General features: G+C 35.2%; 1 protein-coding gene across 12 annotated transcripts in view; it reads left to right on the forward strand.

The window, feature by feature from the left end:
• CNTN5 (contactin 5) overlaps window positions 1–23,833 on the forward strand; it is a 1,392,146-nt gene that overhangs the window by 1,352,939 nt on the left and 15,374 nt on the right. For all 12 annotated transcript variants that reach the window (XM_064577192.1, XM_064577190.1, XM_064577193.1 and 9 more), the window contains one exon: window positions 23,508–23,694. In XM_064577192.1, coding sequence (XP_064433262.1) covers window positions 23,508–23,694 — 187 coding nt within the window. The remainder of the gene's footprint in view (window positions 1–23,507; window positions 23,695–23,833) is intronic.

Here is a 23,833-nt window from a genome sequence, read left to right on the forward strand (position 1 = left end):
TTGGATTTCCCTGATGCTGAGCGATGTTGAGCACTTTTTCATGTGTCTGTTGGCCATTTGGATGTCTTCTTTGGAAAAATGTCTGTTCATGTCTTCTGACCATTTCTTGATCCATCATTTGTTCTTTGGGTGTTGAGTTTGATGAGTTCTTTACAGATTTTGGATACTAGCCCTTTATCTGATATGTCATTTGCAAATATCTTCTCCCATTCTGTCAGTTGCCTTTTGGTTTTGATGACTGTTTCTTTCGCTGTGCAAAAGCTTTTTATCTGGATGAAGTCCCAATACTTCATTTTTGCCCTTGCTTCCCTTGCCTTTGGCAATGTTTCTAGGAAGAAGTTGCTGCGACTGAGGTCAAAGAGGTTGCTGCCTGTGTTCTCCTTTAGGATGTTCATGGACTCCTGTCTCACATGTACATCTTTCAACCATTTGGAGTCTATTTTTGTGTGTGGTGTAAGGAAATGGTCCAGTTTCATTCTTCTGCATGTGGCTGTCCAATTTTCCCAAAACCATTTGTTGAAGAGACTTTTTTCCATTGGACATTCTTTCCTGCTTTGTCAAAGATTAGTTGACCATAGACTTGTGGGTCCATTTCTGGGCTCTCTATGCTGTTCCATTGATCTATGTGTCTGTTTTTGTGCCAGTACCATGCCGTCTTGATGATGACAGCTCTGTAATAGAGCTGAAAGTCCGGAATTGTGATGCTGCCAGCTTGGCTTTTTTTTTTTCAACATTCCTCTGGCTATTCGGGGTCTTTCCTGGTTCCATACAAATTTTAGGATTATTTGTTCCATTTCTTTGAAAAAAATGGATGGTATTTTGATGGGAATTGCATTGAATGTGTAGATTGCTCTAGGTAACATTGATATCTTCACAATATTTGTTCTTCCAATCCATGAGCATGGAACGTTTTTCCATTTCTTTGGTCTTCCTCAATTTCTTTCATGAGTATTTTATAGTTTTATGAGTACAGATTCTCTGCCTCTTTGGTTAGATTTATTCCTAGGTATCTTATAGTTTTGGGTGCAATTGCAAATGGGATTGACTCCTGAATTTCTCTTTCTTCTGTCTTGCTCTTAGTGTATAGGAATGCCACTGACTTCTGTGCATTGATTTTATATCCTGCCACTTTACTGAAGTCCTGTATGAGTTCTAGCAGTTTTGGGGTGGGATCTTTTGAGTTTTCCACATAAAGTATCATATCATCTGCAAAGAGTGAGAGTTTGACTTCTTCTTTGCCAATTTGGATGCCTTTGATTTCTTTTTGTTGTCTGACTGCTGTGGCTAGGACTTCTAATACTATGTTGAATAGCAGTGGTGATAGTGGACATCCCTGCTGCATTCCTGACCTTAGGGGGAAAGCTCTCAATTTTTTCCCCATTGAGAATGATATTCGCTGTAGGTTTTTCATAGATGGCTTTTATGATATTGAGGTATGTACCTTCTATCCCTATACTCTGAAGAGTTTTGATCAAGAAAAGATGCTGTACTTTGTCAAATGCTTTTTCTGCATCTATTGAGAGGATCATATCATTCTTGTTCTTTCTTTTATTAATGTAGTGTATCACATTGATTGATTTGCGGATGTTGAAGCAACCTTGCAGCCCAGGGATAAATCCCACTTGGTCGTGGTGAATAATCCTTTTAATGTACTGTTGGATCCTATTGGCTAGTATTTTGGTGAGAATTTTTGCATCCATGTTTATCAAGGATATTGGTCTGGAATTCTCCTTTTTGATGGGGTCTTTGTCAGTTTGGGGATCAAGGTAATGGTGGCCTCATAAAACAAGTTTGGAAGTTTTCCTTCCATTTCTATTTTTTGGAACAGTTTCCGAAGAATAGATATTAATTCTTCTTTAAATGTTTGGCAAAATTCCCTTGGGAAGCCAACTGGCCCTGGGCTCTTGTTTTTTGGGAGATTTTTGATGACTGCTTCAATTTCTTTAGTGGTCTTAGGTCTGTTCAGGTTTTCTATTTCTTCCTGGTTCGGTTTTGGTAGTTGATACATCTCTAGGAATGCGTCCATTTCTTCCAGATTATCTAATTTGTTGGCATATAGTTTCTCATAATATGTTCTTATAATTGTTTGTATTTCTTTGGTGTTGGTTGTGATCTCTCCTCTTTCATTCATGATTTTATTTTTGGGAGCCCTTTCTCTTTTCTTTTTGATAAGTCTGGCCAGGGGTTTATCAATCTTGTTAATTCTTTTAAAGAACGAGCTCCTTGTTTCGTTGATCTGTTCTACTATTCCTTTGGTTTCTATTTCATTGATTTCTGCTCATGATCTTTATTATTTCTCTTCTCCTGCTGGGTTTAGGCTTTATTTGCTGTTCTTTCTCCAGGTCCTTTAGGTGTAGGGTTAGGTTGTGTACTTGAGACCTTTCTTGTTTCTTGAGAAAGGCTTGTATTGCTATATACTTTCCTCTTAGGACTGCCTTTGCTGCATCCCAAAGATTTTGAATAGTTGTGTTTTCATTTTCATTGTTTTCCATGAATTGATCCCAGTTTTTTGGTACTGGTTGAGACCTGATTTATGACCTAAGATGTGATCGATTCTGGAGAATGTTCCATGGGCACTAGAGAAGACTATGTCTTCTGTTGCTTTCGGATGGAAAGTTCTGAATATATATGTGAGGTGCATTTGGTCCAGTGTGTCATTTAGAGTCTTTATTTCCTTGTTGATCTTTTCTTTAGATGATCTGTCCATTTCAGTGAGGGGGGTGTTAAAGTCCCCCACTATTATTGTATTATTGTCGATGTGTTTCTTTGCTTTTGTTGTTAATTGACTTATATAATTGGCTGCTCCCATGTTAGGGGCATAGATATTTACAATTGTTAGATCTTCTTGTTGGATAGACCCTTTAAGTAGGATATAGTGTCCTTTCTCATCTCTTATTAGTCTTTGGTTTAAACTCTAATTTGTCTGATATAAGGATTGCCACCCCAGCTTTCTTTTGGTGTCCATTAGCATGGTAAATGGTTTTCCACCCCCTCACTTTCAATCTGGGGGTGTCTTTGGGTCTAAAATAAGTCTCTTTGCAGACAGTATATTGATGGGTCTTGTTTTTTAATCCAATCTGTGCCTTTTGATTGGGGCATTAGGCCATTTACATTCAGGGTAACTATTGAAATATATTAATTTAGTGCCATTGTATTTCCTATAAGGTGACTGTTACTGTATATTGTCTGTGTTCCTTTCTGGTCTATGTTGCTTTTAGGCTCTCTCTTTGCTTAGAGGACCCCTTTCAAGATTTCTTGTAGGGCTGGTTTCATGTTTGCAAATTTTTTTAGTTTTTGTTTGTCCTGGAAGCATTTTATCTCTCATTCTATTTTCAGTGACAGCCTAGCTAGATATAGTATTCTTGGCTGCATATTTTTCTCATTTAGTGCTCTTAAGATATCATGCCAGTCCTTTCTGGCCTGCCAGGTCTCTGTGGATAGGTCTGTTGCTAATCTAATGTTTCTACTATTGTAGGTTACAGATCTCTTCTCCCAAGCTGCTTTTAGGATTTTCTCTTTGTCTCTGAGTCTCGTAAGTTTTACTGTTAGATGTCGGAGTGTTGACCTATTTTTATTGATTTTGAGAGTGGTTCTCTGTGCCTCCTGGATTTTGATGCCTGTTTCCTTCCCCAAATTAGGGAAGTTCCTTACTATAATTTGCTCCAATATAGTTTTTGCTCCTCTCTCTCTTTCTTCTTCTTCTGGAATCCCAATTATTTTAATATTGTTTCATCTTATGGTATCACTTATCTCTCAAATTCTGCTCTCATGATCCAGTAGTTGTTTATCTATCTTTTTCTCAGCTTCTTTATTTTCCATCATTTGGTCTTCTATATCACTAATTCTTTCTTCTGCCTCATTTATCCTAGCAGTTAGAGCCTCCATTTTTTATTGCACTTCATTAATAGCCTTTTCAATTTCAACTTGGTTAGATTTTAGTTCTTTTATTTCTCCAGAAAGGGTTTCTCTAATAACTTCCATGCTTTTTCAAGCCCAGCTAGTATCTTTAAAATCATCATTCTGAACTCTAGTTCCAACATCTTACTAATGTCCATATTGAGTAGGCTCCTGGCAGTTGGTACTGCCTCTTGTTCTTTTTGTTGAGGTGATTTTTTCCATCTTGTCATTTTGTCCAGAGGAGAATAGATGAATGAGAGAACAAAATGCTAACAGGGTAACAATGTCCCCATTAAATATACACTAAACAAATCAGAAAGGACCTGAAACCAGGAGAAAAGAAAGGGAAAGAAAGAAAAAAAGAAAAAAAAAGAAAAAGAAAAAGATTTAAAAAAACAAACAACAACAACAAAAAAACAAAACAAAATACCAGAATATGATCGAATATGATCAAATATGATCAGGCTGGTGTATAGATCAGTGCCACACACTAGATTTTGGGCATATTTGGTCTGTGAGAAGAAAGTGTCTCCCAAAATTTTAAAGAAAGAAAAACTTATATATGTACAAAATAAGGGTTAATACAATGAAGGGATGGAATATGACTGTAAAGATGAAAATTATAAAAGATTATATAAATGGAACTGATAAGAAGTTTGTTGAATAAATAAGAAGATTTATAAAAAATAAAAAAGGTTAAGAATGTGATCAGGCAGGAGACTAGAACAAAGCCATACACTAGAGATTTAGGGTATGTTTTAGTGTGTTAGAAGAAACTGTATCCCAAAATTTTAAAGAGAGAACAACTTATATATATATACCAAAAATAAGGTTAACTACTATGAACAGAGAGAATATGACTCTAAAAATGAAAAATAAAAAAGAGTTTTTAATAAAGGGATTGATAAGATGTTGGTTGAAAAAGGGAAAAAAAAAGAAAAAAGAAAAATTCAAAAAAAAAAAGAAAGAAAGGAAAAGAGAGTTAAAAAAAATTTAACTTTGAAAGACTAAAGAATCATGGGGAAGAAGTCATGAGTTCTATGTGCAGTATTCCCCTAGGCTGGAGTTCTGCCATTCTCATTGATCGGTAAACTTGGTGTTGGCTGGCTGTTTTTGCTGATCTTCTGGGGAGAGGGACCTGTTGCCGTGGTTCCCAAATGTCTTTGCCGGAGGCAGAATTGTCCCGCCCTTGCCGGTCCAGGCTAAGTAATCTACTCAGGTTTGGTCTCTGTAGCTTTTGTCCCTGCAAGCTTTCCATACAGCTTTGGAGGATGAGAGTGAAAATGGTGGCCTCCCAATCTCCGCCCCAGAGGAGCCATGAACTCAGGGCCCCTCTACTCAGTGAGCCCCTAGAGAAAAGCAGTCAATCACTCCCATCTTCCCGGTCTCCGGCCACACTCCATGCTCACCTGGCCTGTCACCGAGCATTTCTATCTCTGGCACCTGACCCCATGTGGAGTCTCCAAACCCAGCAGATCCAGGAGGTTAGCTCCCACGCTGCTCCTCCCAGGGGAGGAAGGGGAGTCTCCCCAGATCTGCTGCTTGTTGGGTCCCTGCTGGAAGAGCAGTGGCCTGACTATGCTGCCGATCACAGTTTATGGCAACCCCGAGCTGAGAGCCCACTCCTCAACTCCGTCTCTGCAGCTGGCTTCCCCGCTCTGATATCTGGGAGCTCTGCCGCACTCAGGCACCCCTGGTCTTTCTGACCCCGAGGGTCCTGAGACCACACTGTCCCAGTGAGGGTTCCAACCCCCGCTTAGCCACTGGAGCAATGTCCCTCAGCAGAGCCAACTTCTAAAAGTTCTGATTTTGTGCTCTGCTGCTCTATCACTTGCCAGAAGCAGCTGACGGAGTCCCTCTCCCCCGCCATCTATCCTCCCAAATATCGCCTTGGATTCCCTTCTCCACACGTCCTACCTTCAAGAAAGTGGTTGCTTTTCTGTTCAGAGAGTTGTTGCTATTCTTTTCTTCAATCTCCTGTTGATTTCATAGGTGTTTAGAATGGTTTGATCCCTATCCAGCTGAATTCCTGGGACCAGATGAAATCCAGGTCTCCTACTCCTCTACCATCTTCCAAAAGCTGTATATTTGAAAAGACAAACAAAGCTGATCAGCCATTAGCAAGACTCACCAAGGAAGAAAAGAGAGATGCTCAAATAAATAAAATCAGAAATAAAGGAGGGAAAATAACAGCCAATATCAAAGAAATACAAAGAATTATAAGAGAATATTATGAAAAATTATATGCCAACAAATTGGAAAAAGTAGAAGAAATAGATAAATTCCTAGAGACATACAATCTTCCAAACTTAAATCAGGAAGAAAGAAAATTTGAACAGACTGATTAATAGTAATGGAATTGAATCAATAATCAAAATACTCCCAACAAACAAAAGTCCAGGACCAAATGGCTCCATAGGTGAATTCTACCAAATATTGAAAGAAGAGTTAATACTTATACTTCCCAAACTATAACAAAAGCTAGGAGAAGAAGGAAAACTTCCAAATTCATTCTATTCAGTCAACATTACCCTGACTCCAAAAACAGACAAAGACTACAAAAAAGAATTCTTTTTTAAAAACTACAGGCCAATATCTGATAAACATAGATGGAAAACTCCCAAATTTTAGCAAAGTGAATTCAAAAATACTTTGTAAAAAAATCATTCACCACGATCAAGTGGGATTTACTTCAGGGTTACAAGGGTGGTTTGATATAAGCAAATCAATCAGTGTGATACATCACATTAACAAAAGGAAGAATAAAAAACCTATGATCACCTCAACAGATGCAGAAAAAACATCTGACAAAACACATGCATTCATGATAAAACACTCAACAAAGTAGGTTTAGTGGGAATATACCTCAACATAATAAAGGCTATATATACAAACCCAGAGCTAACATTATACTCAATGGTAAAAAAAAAAAAACTGGGCGCCTGGGTGGCTCAGTTGCTTGGGCGACTGCCTTCGGCTCAGGTCATGATCCTGGAGTCCTGGGATCGAGTCCCGCATTGGGCTCCCTGCTCGGCGGGGGGTCTGCTTCGTCCCCTGACCCTATCCCCTCTCATGTGTTCTCTCTCTCTCATTCTCTCTCTCAAATAAATAAATAAAATCTTTAAAAAATAAAAATAAAAAAAAACTGAAAGCTTTTTCTCTAAGATCAGGAGCAAGACAAAGATATCCACTCTCACCAATTTTATTCAATATAGTACTGGAAGCCTAGTCATAGCAATCAGACAACAAAAAGAAATAAAAGTCATCCAAATTGAAAAGGAAGAAGTAAAACTGTCACTATTTGCAGATGACATGATACTACATATAGAAAAGTTAAAAGCTGCCAAAAAACTGTTAGATGTAATAAATGAATTCAGTAAAGTTGCAGGATACAGAATTAATGTAAGTCTGTTGCACTTCTATATACTAATAATAAAGTAATAGAAAGAGAAATTAAGGAAATAATCTCACAATTGCACCAAAAGAATAAAATACCTAGGAATAAATTTAACCAAGGTGAAAAACCTACACTCTGAAAACTATAAATGATGAAAGAAATTGAAGACAACACAAATAAATGGGAAGTTACACCATGTTCTTGGATTGGAAGAATTAATATCATTAAAATGTAATCTATTGATTCTACGCAATCCCTATCAAAATATCAAGAACATTTTTTACAGAACTAGAACAAATAATCTTAAAAATTGTATGAAATCACAAAAGACCTCATATAACCAAAACAATCTTAAGAAAGGAGTACAAAGCTGAAGGTATCACATTCCCAGATTTCAAGGTATGCTATAGGGCTACAGTAATCAAAAGAGTATGTTACTGACACAAAAAAATAGACAAAAAGATCAATCAAAGAGGATAGAAAGCTTAGACGTTAGCCCACACATAAGTGGTTAATAAATGTACGACAAAGGAGGCAAGAATAGCCAATGGGGAAAAGACAGAAAACTGGACAGCTACATGTAATAGAATGAAACCACATCACTTTCTTAATTATACGCAAAAATAAACTCAAAATGGACTGAAGACCTAATGTAAGACCTGAAACCATAAAACTGCTAAAAGAAAACATAGTGGTAATCTCTTGGACATCACCCTTAACAACATATTTATAGATATGTCTCCTTAGGAAAGAGAAACAAAAGCAAAAATAAACTGTTAGGACTAAACCAAAATAGAAAGTTTCTCCACAACAAAAGAAACCATCAACAAAACAAAATGAAATCTAATGAATGGGAAAAGACATTTGCAAAAATATACCTAATAAGGGGTTACTATCCAAAATATATAATTTATTCAACATACACCCACACACAAACACTCACACACACACAGTTTCATTTAAAAATGGGCAGAGGACCTAAATAGACATTTTTCCAAAGAAGACATCCAGATGGCCAACAGACACATGAAAAGATGCCTAACGTCACTCATTAGGGAAATACAAATCAAAACCACAATGAGATATCACCGCACACAGTCAGATGGCTAGTACCAAAAAGACAAGAGATAACAAGTGTTGGTGAGGATGTAGAAAAAAGAGAACCCTTATGCACTGTTAATGAGAATGTAATTGTTGCAATCGCTGTGGAAAATAGTATGGAGGTTTCTCAAAAAATTAAAAAGAGAAATACTATATAATCCAATAATTCCACTTCTGGGTATTTACCCAAAGGAAAAAAAAAAAACTTTTGAAAATATATGAAATATTAATGAAATATTCCTCAGCCATTAAAAAAGAATGAGATCTTGCCATTTGTGACAACATGGGTGGACTTAGAAGTTATTAAGTAAAATTAGAGAAAGACAAATACCATATGATTTCACTTATATTGTGGAATTTAAAAAAGCAAACTAACAAACAATTAAGCAGACTCTTAAATACAGAGAACAAACTGGTAGTCACCAGAGGGTAAGTGGTTAAAGGGTGGGTGAAATAGATAAAGGGGATTAAGAGGTACAAACTTCCAATGATAAAATAAATGAGTCATGGTGATGAAAAGTACAGCATAGGGAATATAGTAAAAATTATTGTAATAATGTTGTATAGTGACAAATGGTGAGCATTGACTAATGTACAGAATTGTTGAATCAATCAATATATTGTACACCTGCAACTAATATAGCATTGAATGTCAGTTCTGCTTCAATAATATAAATGAATAGTAAACAAATAACAAATAATAAATAAATAAACAAATAAAACAAAATTTAGCTGAAGAGGAAAAATTGGCAAGGAGACCGGCAAGGAGAGATCAGTTTGGGAGAGGTGTGATAGGTGCCAAAGAAACTGAAAGAGCTGATTTTAAAAAAACAAACAAACAAAAAACACTTCAATTCAGAGCTCTCAAAACAGCAACAACTTTATTTGCTGTGGAATCAGCTAAGTCTTGTCAGGATACCAAGATGTTTTGATATGCATGAGAATCACAATGCTCCAATGTTGGTATCAAAAATGGTTAAGACAATACCTGACTTTGTTTTTGCACTACTCAAAGATTATAGTAAGTGGGTCTAATTAATTACTGCAGAAAACTATCTTCACCTCAGACAAAAGCAGCTAAAAGAAGTCAAGGTGAGGCTTTCATATGGGAAATTTCCTTTGATATACCAGGAGAAACAGGGGAGGTAAATGAGAAATAAATCATTTCTGAAGTCATGTGCACAGATTTAAAGAAAGATAAGGCCAAATTTTATCATCTTTTGTCTGATGTTTCCAGATCAGGCAGAAGGATGAAGGAAAGTGTGTGATAATGGAATGTTGGATGATTCATTTTTTTCATTCCTTCACTCATCAAACATTTATTATTGGCAATGTGCCAGACAGCAGAAATACAAAAATTAATAAGATACAGTCCCTGCTTTCAAAAAGCTCACAATCTAAGATTAAAAAATGTTTATGGGAAATTTAAGTAAACCAAAGAGAGAGAGAAAGACATTGGAACAACACAATTACTATGCCTATAATTACTTCAGGATTCCTTAGCATCCTGATTCTCTCAAGAAACGTTAATGAGGATAAACCCATGCCAGTGCCCTATATGGGTATCATTTTCTGTTTGTGTGAGCATATATCTGTCCTTAAGATGTGTTCAATTTTCATGAATAAAATAATAAATCAATCAATAAAATATGTATTTACTGAATAACATAAAAAGAATTTTTTTCTGGACATAATTTTAAAAAATATTGTGTTGTATATTCTGTCTGTGAAACAAAATCCCCCAGGATTACTAAAAATATGGTGCTTATATTTTTTGTATCCTTTTTGTGACAGTATTATTAACTGTATTTTTAATGGCTAGATTCATTTCAACAATAAGCAACAATGTATTTTTGTAGCAAGGAGTACACAGTGTCCTAGTTTCAATTCTGAACTTTTTGTTGCTTATTATTAAGAAAAATGAAAGACAAAACAACTTGTCCCATTTTACAATTCTCACTAAAAGGCACCCCTAACGACTTCTTTTCCTGGGCTATGTTCAAGACTTGCATGTGTTTATCTTCAACCCTTCAGAGGATATGTAACTAAGGAGTTCATTTTAGACATGTCACTAAAGCCATTTTGAGTTATTGATTGCACTGAAAAGACAACAATTGAGTCTTGCTCAATAAAATAAGTTGTGGGGGGATTTCTTAAGGGGAGAAGGGATGAGATTGTTGTGTAATTTGTGATCTGACTCTAATCATCAGCAGAAGACAAAAAATAGGTCTACTCTTGTCTGACAATAACTCATGCCAGGCAGATTGCATTTAATTTGAATAGCAGGGGGTGGGAGAGTATGTGTCGTGTGGTGAAAAATGGAATTTCAAATATAAATTAAAGAGGGAAAAGAAGCCAAAATGAAGCCAGTCACCAAAGGGCTAAAACAAAGGCTATTTTATTTTCCATATGGTATGTGTTTCTATTATGACTATCTAAAAATAAGATTAAAAACTAAACAGTAAAAAAAGAAAAAAGCCAATTCTTCTCTTCTTTTTCTGAAATTCCGCAGACTCTGATTTAAATCAAATAGCTTTCATGTCCCTATCATTAGATTTCCTTCTTAGGTTATTTTCATAGATTGGGAGACTAACTAAAACTATTTATGTTTTTCAAAAATCAGCAGATCAAAGGAAATTGAAAAAGTAACATTTCAGTTGCTTAACTCCTTCCTTCCTGTCCTATTGAAAGGCAACTATAGAATTTTTGGAGAGCAATAAATCACTCAGTGTACTGTGCTTCTGTTTATTTGCTTCTAGATAGATTGCTTCATGGAAAAAAAATGCTCTAATCCAAACCACTTTTCACAATTGTTTTACTAAAATTTTTACATAAATCATTTCATTTTCAAGAATATTAGAGTATTTGCGTGAATATATTGTTTTATACACATAAAAGACTGAAAGGATATTGATATCTTTTATCATATTCATAGTTATTTCCCATTTTTTTACTCTTTTACACAAATCCGAATTCACTATAGCACCTCTAAACAGAGTTTTCTCATTCCTAAATCCAGCCATCCTGAGCTCATCATACATCCATCCACAGTCTCACTCTCTATTACACACCAAACATTTGTACACACAAAATATGCATACGAACAATGAAACCACAAATGTAGACATCAACCCATTTAATTTAACAAATACTTGGAACATTTTTGTTGACATTCTCTTAGAATGACCCATTTGAGAGTGACCAAATTGCAACACATTCTTCTTTCTTTTGAGCAGTGGGTTTTATCTTAACACCTGACAGTGTACTTGTGATCTCACGGTACTAACTCAATGAGTGTTGAACAGATAGATACAGCCATGGTTTTGCTTACCAGAGTATGAAATTGAGAAATGTTATAAAGTGTTTGAACACATACATACAAAAGGAAGCTTTACAAAAGACACAGCATTATAAAAATACTTATTACTAATTGACTGCTAATTACTAAATGACTGACACTTTATTTTCAAAAGGACAATTTTTTAAATCTGTATATAGAAAAGAGCACAAATAATAAATGTACAGTTCAATGAATTACCACTAAGTAAACATACCCACATAACTATAGTTCAGGTCATGAAACAAAACATTACTAAAAACTACAGACAGGGGGCGCCTGGGTGGCTCAGTCGTTAAGCGTCTGCCTTCGGCTCAGGTCATGATCCCAGGGTCCTGGGATCGAGCCCCACATCAGGCTCCCTGCTCCGCAGGAAGCCTGCTTCTCCCTCTCCCACTTCCCCGGCTTGTGTTCCCTCTCTTGCTGTGTCTGTCTCTGTCAAATAAATAAATAAAATCTTAAAAAATAAAAACTACAAACAGGTCTGTGATTCAACCGTCTCACACAATTCACAGCGCTCACCATAGCACATACCCTCCCCAATGTCTATCACCCAGCCACCCCATCCCTCCCACCCCCCACCACTCCAGCAACCCTCAGTTTGTTTCCTGCGATTAAGAATTCCTCATATCAGTGAGGTCATATGATACTTGTCTTTCTCTGATTGACTTATTTCACTCAGCATAATACCCTCCAGTTCCATTCACGTCACTGCAAATGGCAAGAGTTCATTCCTTTTGATGGCTGCATAATATTCCATTGTACCTCTTCTTTATCCATTCATCTGCCGATGGACATCTTGGCTCTTTCCACAGTTTGGCTACTGTGGACATTGCTGCTCTAAACATCGGGGTACACGAACCCCTTCAGATCCCTACATTTGTATCTTTGGGGTAAATACCCAGTACTGCAATTGCTGGGTTGTATGGTAGCTCTATCTTCAACTTTTTGAGGAACCTCCATACTGTTTTCCAGAGTGACTGCACCAGTTTGCATTCCCACCAATGGTGTAGGAGGGTTCCCCTTTCTCTGCATCCCTGCCAACATCTGTCATTTCCTGACTTGTTAATTTTAGTCATTCTGACTGGTGTGAGGTGGTATCTCATTGAGGTTTTGATTTGGATTTCCCTGATACCTCTGAAACAAATAATATATGTTAAAAAAAAAAAAGAAGAAGATAGCAGGAAGGGAAAAATGAAGGGGGGGAAATCGGAGGGGGAGACGAACCATGAGAGACTATGGACTCTGAAAAACAAACTGAGCATTCTGGGGAGGAGGGGGGATGAGTTAGCCTAGTGATTGGTATTAAAGAGGGCAAGTATTGAATGGAGCACTGGGTGTTATACGCAAACAATGAATCCTGGAACACTACATCAAAAACTAATGATGTAATGTATGGTGATTAACATAACATAATAAAATTTAAAAAAATAGGAGCATAAAAAAAACAAACTAGAGACCTACCTTGTGTTTACTACAGTCACTATCCTTATTTGTACCCTCCCAAAAACCAGTATCCTGCATTCTGATTCATTTTCATAGTTTTTGGAATTATATGGAGGCTTTTATGTCTTGCATTTTTTACTCAACATTATATTAGTAAGATTTATTTGTATTGTTACATACATGCTTTCTCCCAAACTATATTGTATGAGTATACCACAATTTATTTATCATTCTATCATTGATGGACATTAGGGTTGTTTCCAGTTTGGGTCTGTTATGAATAGAGCTGCCTATATAGACAATTTTGGAAGAATTATCAATGATTATTGCATATCCCTGTGTTTTTTTGTTTGTTTGTTTTCTTTGATCTTTATCAATATAGGTCTTACAAATCTTTTCTTAGATTAATGCCTGTTTTATTGTTTTGATTTGATTGTAACTGTGATCTTTATTTTTAAATTATATTTCTTTTCTTTAACTTTGTAACATGAAAAATATGTGAAATATACAAGGAAGTATAGTAAATTTCTATGTACTCAACACTCACCTTCAACCATTATGAACAAATGGATAACATTTTACATACAATGCCCTTTAATCAATTCTTCTATATTATTTTGAAGCAAATCTCAGCAATTACATTATTTCACACAACACCTTTTTATAATAAATCTCTAAAATATATGCTTTTAAAAATTGCCACTTTTCTGCTTCCTGAGGACATTCATGTTGAAAAATGCACTCAGTTTAAACAACAGCAAACTCAAAAATCCCACCCAATACAGCTGTTTTTGGGTAGATTTTCTTGGTTGCTGCCTACATTTAAACCCATTCTCCTAATTATTCTCCCTGAGCAAGCAGAGTTTATCTTTTAGCCAAGAAGTTGAGCCGTGTTTACACTGGGATTTTCAGTCTTACTCTTTTTGCAGTTCCCTTACATTCAATTCGATCCTTTGTTTCTCCAGCTGGTAAGGCTGCAGTCACATTCTGGCACCATAGTCATATTTTCAAACAAAAAAGCTATAACTTACCTGTTGCAGTTTCAGGTTTCCAGAGTAAACTCTCCTGCAGTGGCTGTCTGCTTTTGGATGCTTGCCAAGATTTTTCAGTTCTCATCTAGGGTGGGATTTACATGACCACTTTTCTTAGCCACCATTTATTTCTATCATTGTCTTTAATATCTCTCTCTAAGATCTGTGGTGTTAGTTTCTACCAATAATTTGTATATCCTCTAACCTCTCCCTCGCACTCTTTCTCTGATCACTCCTGATCAAAAGAGATTTACAAATTTTTTTTTTTAATCTTTTCAAAGAATTAACTTTGGCTTTATTCATTTTCTTTATCTGTATTTTCAGTTCATTAAGTACTGCTCTTATCTATATCATACCCTTCTTTCTAGTTTATTTAGGTTTACAATGTACTGTTCTTTTTCAAGCTCCTTAAGATGGACATATCACTGAATTTTGGCTTTTTGCCTGTTCTAATGCATACATTAAAACTATACATCTCCAAATTCTGCATTCCTAGCACCTTATATGTGGTAAAATACATAATAAATTTTTAAAGATTAATGTTCTTCCACCTAAAAGTATTAACTTTCATATAAAAACTTTTATTCTTTCATTTAATTAGTTTGTATTAAGAGACTTATATTTACAGCTCATCTCACAAACATATTTGCACATCAGTTATAATAAAATATTCCCCAAATTTTCTTTATTCAACATGCTGTATTTTACAACATTTGAGTAAAGAAGGGAAGGGAACAAACATTCGTAAAAGACCTGCACTGAACTACATGCATTAAGAACAAATTCAATTATATTTATAGCCAATCTTCTTTAGTATATTTTCTTTAGATAGTAGTGACAGCTTCTAGGAAACATAAATACAGATTTATTCAGTAAATTATATCCATTGTTATGTTCTTGCTGCATTTTATACCTCCTCACCTCATATCCTCTAATCACTGTTGAACAGCCTCATAAATATTCAAAAGTTTAACAATTCAAATAAGCATTGTTTATTTATCTTATTTGATTCATTGAATTGCATTCTTTTTTTAAAAAAATTTTTTAATTTATTTATTCATAAGAGAGAGACAGAGAGGCAGAGGCAGAGGGAGAAGCAGGCTCCTCGCCTAGCAGGGAGCCCAATGTGGGACTCGATCCCAGGACCCTGGGATCATGACCTGAGCCGAAGGCAGACGCTTAACCATCTGAGCCACCCAGGTGCCCTGAATTGCATTCTTTATAGTAAAATTACTGTTGGACACAAAACAGCTAATATGTCTGCAATCTAATAATACCGACTGCCAGTGTATCTCAGAGCATTGATTGCAAATAGCCAATTTAATAACTATACCTAGTGTTAAACTCAGGAGATTAGGAAGCTGGAGATCAACTAAATTGAGGCAAGCAAAGACATTCTTGACTGAAACAAATTCATCTTCCATGGGAAGTGTGTTCCTAATATATAAGATTTTGAAGCTCTCAGTAGAAGGACATGGCTAAAATTAGGTGTTATGTGAGGAAAAAAAGGAATGTAAAAGACAATTTAAGCATTATTAGAGAAAATGTCATAGCATTTCAAAGTTTATCTGAAGGTGAGGAATTACTAGAGAAGCAGGTTAGAAGTGAAATATCTACCTCCTAACTCTCAGTTTATATTAGTTACAACTTTTGAATTTAGGAATGGCAGTGAATTGAATGGAAGCACATAAAACTAGCTTTTCTTGATTTCTCTTAAAGTAACCATGAAACCATAAGAAAGGAGAAAATCCTTATTGCAATTGCAATGAGAGGTATGAAACAAAATTATTAGCAGCATTTTCTAGGTTTTTCTTTACTTTCATCTTCGTGCAATGACCCAGCCTCAAAATCCCATTTTCTAGGTTCAGGCAAGCAATGAAATAGCCTCTGGACTCCTTCCCCTTTATCTTTTCCTTCAGTGAAACAAACTACAGTCACACACATGAAGCTCTGTCTCTCAGATCAGGCCTGGGTAGATTTCTTTGTGTTGCTTGGAGAATACGAGTGGAGCCTTGTACTAACAACCAATAATCTAGCACCTATCTGCACAGCATAGGCCACTGGTCTGGAATATATGGTTTAGAGATGGCTGTCTTCCCATTCAAATAAACCTTACTTCCTTTTTATAACACCATTAAAGATCAGTTAGGTAAAATTCAAGGATGTTTAAACAGAATAAAACTCTCTGAAAGAATAAAACAAATGGTAAGCCTCAGTATGAATTCCTTTCCCTATAAGAGATTTTCTTGTAAATCAGAAGAAAAATTTTAAACATATGAGTCTAGATACCAATGAGAAAAAGGAGAGTATTTCTTCTATATTTAAAGAGAGATCCAAAATATGAAGAGAATGCACTAAAAAAAAAACACAAAAAAACAAAGTAAATAAAATAAAATATTCATTAGAAGCAATAAAATGCAAATTTGATACTACTAAATATTTAAACCAGTGCTTCAGAGTACAAACTTGAGAAGTAATCCCGGAATATAAAGTTAATGAATAGGAAAATTTAAGGTGAGAGAGAAGATAGTAGACATGAAGGACAAAGGAAATTTGGTCTATAAGCAATAGATAACCTGTCAGAAGACCAAATATACAGAGCAAAAGAACTAACAACAACAAAGAAAAAAATCCAACATAAACAAGCAGTCCAAAATCAAAGTAACCAAAATACATACCACAGAGTTTCAGGAAATATTAAAGCCTTAACAATGCCCTCTTGGCATGCCCATAACTAATCTATCACCAGTCTGTTGATTTTAACTTCTAAATATTGCTTGACCCCATATGTGTCCCTACATCCACCACTATAACCCTAGTTCAGGCTATCCTCGTTTCTTAGCCAGACTCTCAATGCCTTCCAACTGCTCTCCTATATCTACTCTAGCCTCTTTCCAATCTCTTCTCCATATTGCAACCATTGCCACCTTGGTGCTTTATACAAACAAACAGATAAATTAGGATAGCTTCATATAATTTCATAATTACAAGTGATTGTAACAAAACTCAGAATGGCATAAAAGAGAGATGGTTTTATTTAGAGAAGTGGTCAAGGGAGGCTTCTCAGGTAAACTGAACCAAAGGAGCCATTTAGAGAAAAAGAGCTATGAAAAGAGCTTCTAGAGACATGACACTAGAAATTCAATTATGAATGTGAGTGAATGTCTGAGACCCATTTTTCTGGAAGATGGCAAGAAAGTGAGGTAGGATGTAAAATGAGGTTGGAGAAGGACACAGAGACCATATCAGGTAAGGCCTTGGAAACCATGATGGGGAGTTTGGAATTTATTCTAACTACAATATAGAAGGTTTTTAGCAAGGGAGCCATCTGATTTATGTGCTTTAAAAAAACAAAAAAACTTTGGACAGCTGGGTGTATCTTTTCAAAAAACAAATGCACACTCCCACCCTCACCCCTGCTTAAAATCCTTCAATGTGTTATAAATGTTCCTAACTCCTTAACACAGACAACTACAAGATCTAGCTCCATCCTTTGTCTGTAGGATCAAATTAAGCCATATTCACCATCAATTTCCACATCAGCCTAACTGGACTTTTTTCAGGCCTGCATATATATCATTCTCCTTTCCAGACTGCACACACTATTCCTCTGCCTTCCCTCTCTCTTTGCCTGCTTAGCTCCTAGTCTTCTTTCTGCCAGTGCTCAACTACCTCTCTTAGTGAAGTCTTCCTTGACCAGCCTCTCTCCACTGAGACTTACCCCAAATTGTAGATCTCTAGCAATAAGTAGCTTGTCAGAATCACAATTTTATGTTTGTGTGGGTTATTCATTCAATAACTATTTTAGCTATTATTTTTTTCAATTAATAAAACTTTAAAAAAAATAAGCAGTTTTAGGTCCACAGCAAATTTTAGCAGAAAATAAGAGAATTCCCACAAACCCCTGTCCCTACACACTCACCACCTCCCCCACTATCAACACACCCCATCAGAGTGGTACATTTGTTATAATCAATGAACCTACACTGACACATCATCACCACTCGCAGTCCAGAGTTTCAATTAGGGTTCGTTCTTGGTGTTGGACATCTCCAAGGGTTTTGACAAATGTATAATGACATATATTCACCATTATAATACTCTACAGAATAGTGTCACTGCTCTGAAAGTCCTCTGTGTTCTGGCCTATGCTATGTCTTTTTTGACTCCATTAGTCCCCAGTTGCCTGCAGGCATAGTTCTTGGTAAATAATATATATTCAAAAATTTTCTGAATGAATAGTTGAATTAATAATTTTTAAGAATTCAAGCCCTGATAAAATATTTACATTTCAATATGCATTTAGATTTTTAAAACAAACAAAAAACCTCTAAGCTCCCTAGAAGAAAGAATAAGTTACTTTCAAAGATGCAAAAAATCAATTACTCTTTTGCAGAATTAAACAACAGAAAATAGAGCTATGTTTATTAAATTCAAGGAGTACAATGTTGAATGAGCAGTGATCACTAAGTACAATTAAATAGAAATAAGTGACTTCAAGAACTAAGAAAAAATGTTGTGTTTTTAAAATCTAACAGGTAGCAAAAATCAGGAGAACATAAAATATTAAGGAGACTTCTTCACTAATTATATATATAATTCACTGATTATATATATAATATATAATTATATATATTATATATATTCTCATAATATATATTTATAAATACAGTTATAAATATAATTATATATATGTATATATATATGTGTGTGTATATATATATATATATATATATATATATATATATATATAAAACTGTATGAAAACTGAGAAGTAGGGGAAGTTCACAACTCATCCAGTAACCATCTACTGCAAATGGCAAAAATCATGGATTTAGATTTTAGATTCTGCAACTTCATGTAAAAGAACTGGATTGTGTGTGACATATGTATCTTAGAACCATCACACCAAAAAATCAACTATACTATCTGCATAGTTAAAATTGTAATTATCCTGGAGAGTCAACTTTGCATAAAAAAAATGGATTTTTACCAGAAAGAGCCACCCTGTAAATTTAGGTTCAAATCTATACTCTTACAGGTATTGGCTGACTCAGAAGTCATGTTTCCTGCCTGCCACTAATAACATCACATGTTATTATAATTTTAAATAGAGTTTTTAAGAGACAGAATTGGACAATCAAAGTAATATGAAAGATATCAAAAACAGGATACTAATGGACTTACAAATAAGAAAAATCAGAAATATTAAAACATCAAGAAAAAATAGTTCAAGTAGTTTAGTGACAATAGGGGAGCAGTTTAAAAATGACTCATGAAACTGAGGTAAGTAGTATTTTGCCTGTTTTATAAAAAGGGTATAGAAATTCAGTGGTCAAGTAACTTGTCCCATTATATATAGCTTACAGATAAAAAAAAGTAAGTTTCAAATATAGACCTTCTGGCTCCAAACCCATTATCTACCTAGAGCTTGCAATAGTATGGTAAATCTTAGATTCATAAACTTTTTTTGGAAATGAAAATTTGTACAAACTATTTGAAAACCAGTGTGACATTTTTTGTATCAAAAAGCATAACAATTTTCATTACTTTAGACCCCATAAACTCCTGTATGGGATTCTACCCTGGGGAATTAATCCAATATGTAGAAAACAATACAGATGAAGACATTCATAGCAACATTTTAATTTAAAAAACATTAGTTGGAAGCTACCCAAATGTTCCACAATAGAACACTGGTTAAATATTATTTGGTATACAGACATATGATAGAATATTACTTTGAAAAATGAGAAAATACTTATGTGTAACTCTAATGTTAGAGAATAAAAGTAGGACATAAAATTATAGGTACATAATTATATTAAATATATGTAATGAAAATATAGGAAGAAATACACAGACACATACAAAAGACAATTATCTGAAGTTGATAAAATAGTAGGTTATCTATGCTTCCAGTTTTAGATATTTATATCTTTTTAAACATTTTTAACCTAATTTCAAGTGATCTCATATAGAGTTCAAAGCGTATGCTTTGATGAAATATATCATCCGGATGGAAATTGAATCATGGGGGAAGAAATGAATGAAGAAGTCTCAATTTTAGAAGGTGTGTGTGACTTGTGAATACTGTATTACTTTAATTTAGGAATCATGAAAGAAGCATAATGTTAAACTCCAAATATTTTTGGTTTTGTTTTACCTTTTCTCCCATCCAAAAAAAAAGGTGGGGGGCAAATAATTATCATTTCACTGTGAAAGTAACAACTCTTGTTCTTTTTTTTTTAAAAACATGCTAGAAAGAGAATGTGTGAATTTTTTTTTACATTTCTCTGTAGGTTTTATTTTTTTATTGCTTTTTTTAATTAAAGCTTTTTATTTTAATTCCAGTATAGTTAACATACAGTGTTATATTAGTTTTAGGTGTACGATATAGTGATTCAGCAATTCTATATATCATTACTCAATGCTCATCATAAGTGTACTCTTAATCCCCTTCACATATTTCACCCGTCGCCCCCACCCACCCACCCCTGATATGCTTTATTTTAAATGAGTACCCTCAGTTAAAGTTGGTTTTTTTAACAAGAACATTTTTTACCTGAAGCATACTTCAGAATACACTGTGTAGATTTCAGTTGGAATTTGGTTTTGTTTTTCTTTTCTTTTTCACAAGCAGTTACTTAAGAAACATTTTATCTTTCATTAGGATGTTTAATTTTATGGTGATTAATCAGAACATTAAACATTAAATATTTAGAAGTCAAAATTTATAGTGAAATCTGTATCAAATCTGTATCAACATTTATTGAATTTAATCATACTTGTTTCCCTCAAATACATATATTTAATTAATTTAAATAATCTAACCAATTAAACAAAATTAAAACAGAGAAGTGGGAATCAGAATATCACTGGAAAGGAAAGATATGTGTTTGTTCATCTCATGACATCTCAGCCAATTTTGTAGTTTGAAAATAACTTAGATTTATTCACTTAAAATATTCTCAAAGATGAAGCAAGTTAAGCTCATCATATAAAAGTTAGGATTTTAAAGGATTCCAGCTTAATCAAACAGATATTTGAAATTCAGTCACTCAGCTGTATACCAGTTCAAATCTGTGAAGAGACAGAGATGAGAAATAGGAATTTGATTATCTTTTTAGCCTTTAAAGAAAATAGATAGATATATACAAAGATATATGAGGTTTGTGTAGATGTATCAGATAAGGGTTAGTCTCAAAGAACTAAATTACTCTAAATAGTTTAAGTAAGAAATATTATTGTTGTTAAATGTTTTACAAAATTATCAACTTAAATTAACAGACTTCAGGGTGACCTGAAAGATCAAGAATGACTCTTAAAGTCAAACTATAGAACCAACACAAAGGAAGATGTCTTCTAAGCCACCAGGCCCAGAAGCATACTCCGTTGCTATGTTTAAAGAAGCCACTATCATCAGGATGGTGCCACATTCAGGAAGCTGCTGTGATCTGTAGACCTCCACTGTTGTTGCCAGTTCCAGAATCCCACCATGCAAACTATGATTTGCACCAACAAAATGGATGTCCTGTGCCCTGACTCTCGGCTCTCATAAAGCTAATGGTTAGACAATGAGTCGCTTACTAATGCACCTTTGCGGGCCAGGAGGGAAGGAAAAATAATGACTCCATGAATGTGCTTACCAGCAGAAATGCAGAAGCAGAAGTTCAATCTACATCTCACTTTTACTTTCAAATCTCAGGCATATTCATCTGACTGGCTGAAGCTACAACACATTGAGTCATAACTGCAAAGGAATCTTAGAAATAAGATTTTCAGCTCTCCATCCTCTTCAGTACAGGGAGATAACTGGAATGAGAGTGAAATGGATGTTGAACACTAATGTACCATTTGTCTTTGGTTACTCAACATACATACACTTCCTTTTCCCCACTCAACAACCCTCATAAGCAACAATAAGCAACAACCATGTTCCATACTGAGAGGGTACAAAGATCACTTTTACAAATGAAAATGTACTGACCCTTTCCCTAAGCAGGAAAGTCAAAGAAAGTTCCATCAGTAAATCTGTCCATCTCAGGGTGAAAGTTTATTCTTCCTCTAGTGAACTACAGTAGAGAGTGACCTACCTACAACTCTATATAAAACATCAGAAAAAGGAAGGCGCCCAAGTCATTAGTATGTATACACAAAACTGTACCTGGAAGCACGTATTGCTAGTATAGTCTTCATTTCATAAAGTTGCAGTTACAATTTTTAACTTCCTTCCTCATCTACCCATTTCTTATTCCCTTTGCCTTTAGCCAGCACCTAGGCTGGCAGAGGCCTTTTAATTTGATGTGGTGACTCAAATGTTTTGTTTTGTTTTCCGAGACACAAGAGCCTATAATGACTTCCTCTGGCTATAGCTGGAAATAGCAGTCTTAGGCATGCTCCAGAATATTTCAAATAACAAACAAAAACCCCTCACTGCCTACCCTGTGTAGCAGCAACCTTAGTTGAAAGCCTCTGGAAAATGTGGTGTTTGGCTTCTTAGCCTCTACAGTAGACAAAGCACTTGAAGGAGGATGAAATGGGTGCAGTGATCCACTTCTTTCACCACAGTAATTAATGGGATTACTTTTACCACAGTAAGTAAGTAGAGGAGTAAAAACTACTCTTTTAACCACTTAAATATTGTTACACAAAAACAGTTACTTAAACTCACAAAGGGTTCAAGTTTGATATGACAGCATCACCATGAGCTTATAATCAGGAAAGATCATCTCAATGCATAAATTGTGCTTTGACGGAAAAGTTCCTTTCTGCCTCCCACCCATATCCTAGCAATGTGATAGGTCTACATTTAGACCACTCCCAGGTATCATGAATGTTCTCTGTCACCTCTTCTCTATTAAACCCATACAGCTTATATGACTCTACCTTTGTGTGGAGCCCAGAAGGAAATATTGTTCATGTCTCTTTCTCAAACAATTCATTCAAAGCTCCATGGCTTTGAAAGGTAAAAGTTTCTGATAACATATAAGAGAAGAGCATTTCTTCAATTTCTTTGAATGATTCTTCCTTAACATCAGGATGTGTTTTGGACTCTTTTCCAAGCAACTCATGCTACCAGGCTAGAAGGTAGCAGCACCTTTTGTTGCTCTGTTGAGTACTGCTAAGATGCACACCGATGCAAATCAGGCAGTGACTAAGACTGATTTTGCCTTGTTGGTAGTACCTGTTAATTGGATGATACAAGAGTGATTTCTTAGGGCTTTAGGAAAACTAAACAATCACAAGTATGGAAGAAACTTCAAAATTAATCTGTCATTTAATAATTTGTTGACAGGTTGGTTATCGGAAAGACATGGAACAAGAAGATGCTGCAGAAACAGTCAAAACTAGAGGGAATGAATCCTCTGTCATTCTGACAGGATTAGAAGGAAATACTTTATATCACTTCACAGTGAGGGCTTATAATGGAGCTGGATATGGGCCACCTAGCAGTGAAGTGAGTGCAACCACCAAGAAATCCCGTAAGTGACCTGGTTTTTGTTTGTTTCAGACAAAAGGGAAACATCTTTTAACATTTCTGAAAGCCCTGTGAGGTACAAAATAAGGAGAGTTGAAGGGGAGTTTTGATTCATAGTCTTGCTTGAATGCTTAGATCTGAAT

This window comes from Mirounga angustirostris, unplaced genomic scaffold (genome assembly GCF_029215605.1).
Source record: "Mirounga angustirostris isolate CCGP_5_RB_7025 unplaced genomic scaffold, mMirAng1.0.hap1 SCAF_13, whole genome shotgun sequence".
Taxonomy (NCBI): Eukaryota; Metazoa; Chordata; class Mammalia; order Carnivora; family Phocidae; genus Mirounga; species Mirounga angustirostris.